This window comes from Condylura cristata, unplaced genomic scaffold (genome assembly GCF_000260355.1).
Source record: "Condylura cristata isolate star-nosed mole 26May11 unplaced genomic scaffold, ConCri1.0 scaffold00015, whole genome shotgun sequence".
NCBI lineage: Eukaryota > Metazoa > Chordata > Mammalia > Eulipotyphla > Talpidae > Condylura > Condylura cristata.
In genome coordinates, this window is record NW_004567116.1 from 39,995,618 (window position 1) to 40,002,207 (window position 6,590).

The 6,590-nt window shown below is 50.3% G+C and overlaps 1 protein-coding gene across 1 annotated transcript in view; it reads left to right on the forward strand.

Annotated features, from left to right (window-relative positions):
• Positions 1 to 4,870, forward strand: part of MOGAT2 (monoacylglycerol O-acyltransferase 2) — a 17,723-nt gene extending 12,853 nt beyond the window's left edge. The window contains exons 3-6 of the mRNA XM_004683702.1: positions 503 to 707; positions 1,326 to 1,500; positions 2,109 to 2,308; positions 4,716 to 4,870. Of these exons, the coding sequence (XP_004683759.1) occupies positions 503 to 707; positions 1,326 to 1,500; positions 2,109 to 2,308; positions 4,716 to 4,870 (735 nt within the window). The remainder of the gene's footprint in view (positions 1 to 502; positions 708 to 1,325; positions 1,501 to 2,108; positions 2,309 to 4,715) is intronic.
• Positions 4,871 to 6,590: the final 1,720 nt, after the last annotated feature.

Below are 6,590 nucleotides of genomic sequence, written 5' to 3' on the forward strand. Positions count from 1 at the left end.
GGGCGTGACAAAGGAGGTCTGGTGTGGGGGTAGCAGAGTCCCAGGTGAGACGCCTCAGTGGACAGAGGCATGAGCTGGCATCGGGTCTACATGCTCTGCCCATCTAACAGGCTGGCATACCTTGAGAATGCTCACAAGTGCCCATTTTTCTTACATTGAATTTTGTTCCATTGGTGCCCCCATGTGGCCTTTTAAAGCCTTCAAATTAGAGTTTTGGTAATCCTAGGGCACACTAAGGCCTGAGCTCAGCAGTCCTGGGAGGACCAAATGTCCCCATTCTATAGATGAAGTGCCCAGGAGGGATGACATTTACCCAAAGCCAACACAAGTCTTAGACGCAGCCTGTATGGCGGTATCATTGGTGCACCCACATGCCAAATCTCAGCCTTCACAAGAACCGAGATTCAGAGAGGGTGTGGGTCTTGCATAAGGTCACACCTACATGGCAGGTCCAGGTTAGCAGGCAGGTTTGCTCTGTCTCACCGGATTGCTGTCCCTGCAGCTGATCAAGACTGCTGAGCTGGACCCCTCCCGGAACTACCTTGCCGCCTTCCACCCCCACGGGGTCCTGGCCACCGGAGCCTTTATCAACCTGTGTACCGAGAGCACAGGCTTCCCTTCCAAGTTTCCCGGCATTCGCTCCCACCTGATGATGCTCAACGTGTGGTTCCGGATCCCCATCTTCAGGGACTACATTATGTTGGGGGGTGAGTCTTCCCATGCTGGGTAACCAAGAAGATGAGTCTGGAAGCCTGGAGGAAGGTTACTAACAGTAACCTAGGGCTCTTGGACTTGTGAGGCAGGAGGAGGTGGCGAGGCCCAAGGAGGCCCTGCCCCTGACTCAGCGAAGAGAATGAGCTCAACAGGGGGTTGGGAAGAACGAGAGGGCTTGTCCCGGTCCTCAGGGGACTCCCAGCTGGAGTGAGTGGGATGGAGATCCATGTCTCTGTGGGGACTATCGGGATCTCTCTCTTTTTTTTTTTTAAAGATTTATTTATTTGTGCATACAGAACTGGGATACAGGCCAGAGGCTCAGGGGTGGCGAGAGGCTTCACCAGAGACAGAGTGGGTAGTAGAACAGGCAGATCGATGAAGTACACCGCTAAGGGGAGCAGCGGGCGGGTCAGGAGAGGTCTGCCATGCCATGTGGTCACCTCCGGGGCAGGCGGGAATTGAACTCATGCGGAACTGGCTTAAGCTTCTTAGTGCTGCGCTTTAACCCGCTGCGCCACCAGGGAGGGCCCGGGATCTCTTTTTTGGGTCACATCCATGCCTACAGTCCCTGTGCCTTCACCTCATACCTGACCACCTTCTCATCTCTCCAGGGCTGGTGTCATCAGACAAGGAGAGCGCCGCTTACATTCTGAACAAGAAAGGGGGTGGCAACCTGCTGACCATCATTATAGGGGGCGCTCAGGAAGCACTGGATGCCAGGCCTGGAAACTACATGCTGCTGCTGAAAAACCGCAAGGGCTTCATCAGGCTCGCCCTCACACATGGGTATCGGGAGAGGGTGTGCTCTGTGCAGACAAGAACTAGCAAGGATACTCTTTTGGAGGGATGAGAAAAGCAGAGACTAATGCAGATCCTATTTTGGAAGGGAGATTCTGAGTCCCTTCACAATGAAGATTATGTTTTGATGAGAAATGGAGTGACTTTTGCACAAATACCTAGACAAGACTCCAGAAGAGAGACTAGGTGGTCAAAGGGACTAGAAGGGAAGGGACACGCTAGCACTAGATCTGAGACTGAGGGAATCTGGGAGAATAGTTGGGTGCACATCAGAGCTGTTCTCCCACCTTGAAGCCTCTTGGAAGAATATAAGCCCATTGAGGCAGGAGAGATTTTTCCAGGAAGGTTGCAGATAGTTTGTCTCTTGGAGGACTCTCTGAAGTCTCTGTTCTAGCTGTCGTGGTGCAATGGGGAGATTGTGGCCCCCAGAGAGGCCAAGACCTGCCCAGATTCAAAGAACATTCAGGCCTCCAACTGCTGGCCCAGACCTCTGTCTTCTGCTCCAATTCTTGATCATTGGGTCCTTGTGCGAAGCTAGGTGACCAGCCTGGACTACCTTGGGGCCTCCCACATACTTTCTCTCTGTCTCCTTTCAGGGTACCTCTGGTACCAATCTACTCCTTTGGAGAGAACAACCTGTATGACCAGGTAGAGAATGCACCAGGCTCCTACCTGCGCTGGATCCAGAACCGGCTGCAGAAGATCATGAGCATCTCCCTCCCCCTCTTCCACGGCCGTGGCATCTTCCAGTACAGCTTCGGTGTCATACCTCACCGCCAGCCCATCAACACCGTGGGTGAGTCAAGACTCAGGCTGGGAGAGAGTGGGCTGCAGGGAAAGGGGCCCAATTCTGTGTTGCAAGGGGACATGGAGACGGGCCAGACACATCCCTGCTTTTTTTTTTTAACTTTTTTTTTTAAATTATAGTAGTTATTTTTAAAAATTTTTTAAAAGATTTATTTATTTGTACAACAGAACTGGGGTACAGGCCAGAGGCTCAGGGGCAGCGAGAGGCTTCACCAGAGACAGAGTGGGGAACAGAACAGGCAGATCTACGAAGTACACTGCTGAGGGGAGCAGCAGGCGGATCAGGAGAGGTCTGCCACGCCATGTGGTCACCTCTGGGGCAGGTGGGAATCGAACTCATGCAGAAGTGGCTTTAGCTTCTTAGTGCTGTGCTTTAAACTGCTGCGCCACCAGGGAGGGCCTATAGTAGTTATTTTTACATTTTATGTCTCTGTCCATCTCAGTTGTAATCCCCTTGGGCTTCCCATCACCAGATCAACTAATGTGCCATCACCATAGTCCAGTGCATTCCCCCCCCCCCATTTTTTATCCCATTCCCCACTCCACCCCCATAAAATGTCTCTGTATAAAGCTGTTCATCATCATTATTATTTTCTTCCCTGGTCCTTTATGCTCCTGCTATGAGTGAAACCATCCGATATTTTTTTTTTCTTTCTGGCTTATTTCATTAAGCATGATCCTTTCCAGCCTACATCCATGTTGCTGCAAAAAGCATAAGTTTATCTTTTTTTGATCGCTGAGTAATATTCTATTGTGTATATGTACCACATCTTTTTAACCCAGTCATCTACTTTTGGACATTTGCATCCCTGCTTTTTTTGATCTCACCTTCGAGGCTAGGAATCAGACACTCAAGCAGATACTTCTCCTGTAAGGCAGGATGAAAACTTTAATGGGTTCAAAGCAGTTACTCGCCACTACTGGCCACTGGGCAGCTGCCTGGTGCCAGGTGCCTGGCTCTGCACAGTTCCCTTACATGCAGGAGCTCAGTTTATCCTTGAAGTCTTTGAGGCAGGGATTATTATCCCATTTCATGACTAGCAAACTGAGACTCAAAAAAGTTAAGTAACTTCCAAAGAATCAGGCTACCATTGAATAACAAATTTATGGTTTGACTCGGTGTCTTTTTACTTTTTTTATGCCAGTGAAGGAGTGTTTAATCCCAGCCTAGAGGATCTAATAAGACTTACTGGAAAGCTGATGCAAAGAAAGGGCATTCCAGGGCCCTCCCTGGTGGCGCAGCGGGTTAAAGCACAGCATTGAGAATCTAAAGCCGCTTCCGCATGAGTTCGATTCCCGCCTGCCCCGGAGGTGACCACATGGCGTGGCAGACCTCTCCTGACCCGCCTGCTGCTCCCCTCAGCAGTGTACTTAGTAGATCTGCCTGTTCTGCTCCCCACTCTGTCTCTGGTGAAGCCTCTTACCGCCCCTGTGTCTCTGGCCTGTACCCCAGTTCTGTATGCACAAATAAGTAAGTCTTTAAAATTAAAAAAAGAAAGGCATTCCATTTCCGTTGGAATTGTGTGCAAATAGCAATGGGTAGGTCATGAATAATACCAGAAGGATGTTTCTGTAAATAATGGGCATGATGTTTAGTGCATGGAGTTAGCACTAAATGGACTTACATTATGTGAACACCTCATGCGTTTTCTCTCCAGAAGACTAAGTTGGTAGAAGGAAGTCCATTCCTCTCCATCCACCCATTTGTTTATGAGTTGAGCACAGTCTTGGTAAATCCTTCTACCACGACCTTCCCTGTCTTGTGTGGGAATTTTCACTAGTGTTAATATCGCTGCTGACCCTAGAGTTATTCTCAAGGGGAGAAGGCAGCCAGGCAAAGCTGGAAGGATGAAGTTAGTTTTGGGTCTCTTCCTTAGAATGATGGGCAGTGCAGGGCAGGATGGAAGAAGCAGGGAGAAATGGAGCTGCTGAGGTTGTGGCTCTACCTTATTCTAGAAAGATGGGCACTACTAAGGTGGCATCTTAGACTATCAAAGCTTTATGGCTTGGAGGCTACATATGAAGGATTTAAAATCTAGCACTGAATCTTCGTGGATCTGTGACCTTGAACAAGTTACTTAAGCTCTCTGAGCCTCAGTGCCTCGCCAGCCAAGTGGGAGTAATAACAAGTTCTTCCCCCGAAGGATGTTATGGAGTGAACAGAGGTAAAGCATGCAAAGCACCCAGCGCACTGCCTGGCACATTGCCATGCCAGCTGGGGGTGCTGTTCTTATAGCAGAACTTGCAGTTCCCCTAACATCTTGGAATGCATCACCTGACATTAGGAGTGGAAGAGATGGCAAAGCACTTTCCAACAGGAGTAGACATATGCCCCAAGGACCTCTCTGACCCTGCTAGTTGCTGATCTGTCACCCTGCCACCTTTGTGTCTTGCAGTGGGGAAGCCCATTGAGGTGCAGAAAACCCCAAATCCCTCGGAGGAGCAGGTGGACCAGCTGCATCAGCGCTATATGGAAGAGTTGTGCAACCTCTTTGAAGCCCACAAGCTCAAGTTTAACGTCCCTGTCGACAAACACTTGGAGTTCTACTGATCACCTCACCAGAGCAGGGGCTGCCCCAGAGGGCAGAGCTGGCCAGAGGGAGTCCAGTAGGAGTCCAGCTGTGATTTGAGAAGCCTTCCTGGAGGTATCTGTTGTACACAACTGAGCTTTTCCAGATGCCTGCAAAACTAACCACTGCTGGACCCCCAAGTCACTGCTGGCATCATGACAGAAGTCCAAACTCTAGTCCTAGGATTGCCACTCCTGCTGCAATGACTCTGCTAGTCCCCCCTCTTTGATCTGCTCCCCCGTGCTGCTGAAGAGAGGGCTGCAAGAAAAAGACATTGGGGTCTCCGTCCTTTGGCTTAAGGTCACTAAGTCAACAGGGAAAACAGCAGACCATTACTAGATTCTCCCTCTACCTTGAGTGACAGCACAGAAGAAGCCACCAGCTGTTCCCACAAGCTCGCCCATCCTGTACCCTGGACGTCCTATTTCCTCTCTCTGTCTGGCTGGGGAACTGTGAAACTCTTGCACTTTGCCAGCACCTTTGAGCTTCTGGGTCGTCTGACCTGCAGGTGGGGCCCCAAAAGTTGCTCAGTCGCTAGCTGTCTGATGTCGGCAGGCCTCTTAGCCTCAGTGTCCCCTGTGGGCTAATGTGAGCTTGACTCTGGCATCTCACAGGCTGTGAGTTTCATGAGAGCACCTCTTACTAGTTCTTTGTAACTTCACCCTTGATGTGGTAGGTAGATCAATATCATTTCAATAAATAAAAGGAATCTACACGAGCCTTCCTCATCTGCATCCCTCAACTAAGAGGGCTGGGCAAGCCTCACCTTTGACCCTCACCTTTACTAGGGAAGCAGGGCCAGGCATGCCGCCTCTTCCCTTCTGATCCATCAACCCCAACTACTATGCCTGGCTTCTCTATTGGGAAAGAACAGAGGAAGGAGATGTTTTGACAGAGAGTGAAGGCCAGCTGTAAGGAGTCTGTGTGTGCAGGACGGTGAGCCAGGAGCACTCTGCGTACCTGGGCTTAGGACACGTGTCCATGATGAGGGGTCAGAGTGTCAAGGTCAGGTCAGTACTTGTGAATCCCCCTCACCCTCTCTCCGCCGGGGAACAGTGTCCTTTCCCTTCAGGAGCAGATCATACAACATACAACATGGGGAACACTTCGAGAAGTGTGAATTTGGGTTCAAATCCCAGCCCACCCTTTTTTGGTGACCCTGAGCAAGTTATATCACCTCAAACCTCAACTTTGTCACCTAAGAAATAAGGGTCACAATGCCCATTTGCAGTGTTGTGAATATAAGAAAACATGAGATGGCCCTTCCTGGTGGCACAGCGGGTTCAAGCACAGCACTAAGAAGCTTAAGTCACTTCTGCATGAGTTCGATCCCCGCCTGCCCCGGAGGAGATCCACATGGCGAGGCAGACCTCTCCTGACCCGCCCGCTGCTCCCCTCAGCAGTGTACTTTGTCGATCTGCCTGTTCTGCTCCCCACTCTGTCCCTGGTGAGTCCTCTCACCCTCCGCATGCCTCTGGCCTGTACCCCAGTTTTTTATGCATAAAGAGAAAATAAACCTAAAAAAAAAGAGGGGGAAAAAAAAAAACATGAGATGATCGGCCACTGCACTGTCTGGAACGATATGGAGCATGTAAGTGAGGAGTCAGGTGACACAGGTGCCAGCACCTCATGGAGGTGTCTGTCACCATCTAAGGAGGCCATGTGGTCTCAAGGCCAACGGAGTGAGAGTAAAGGGCAGTG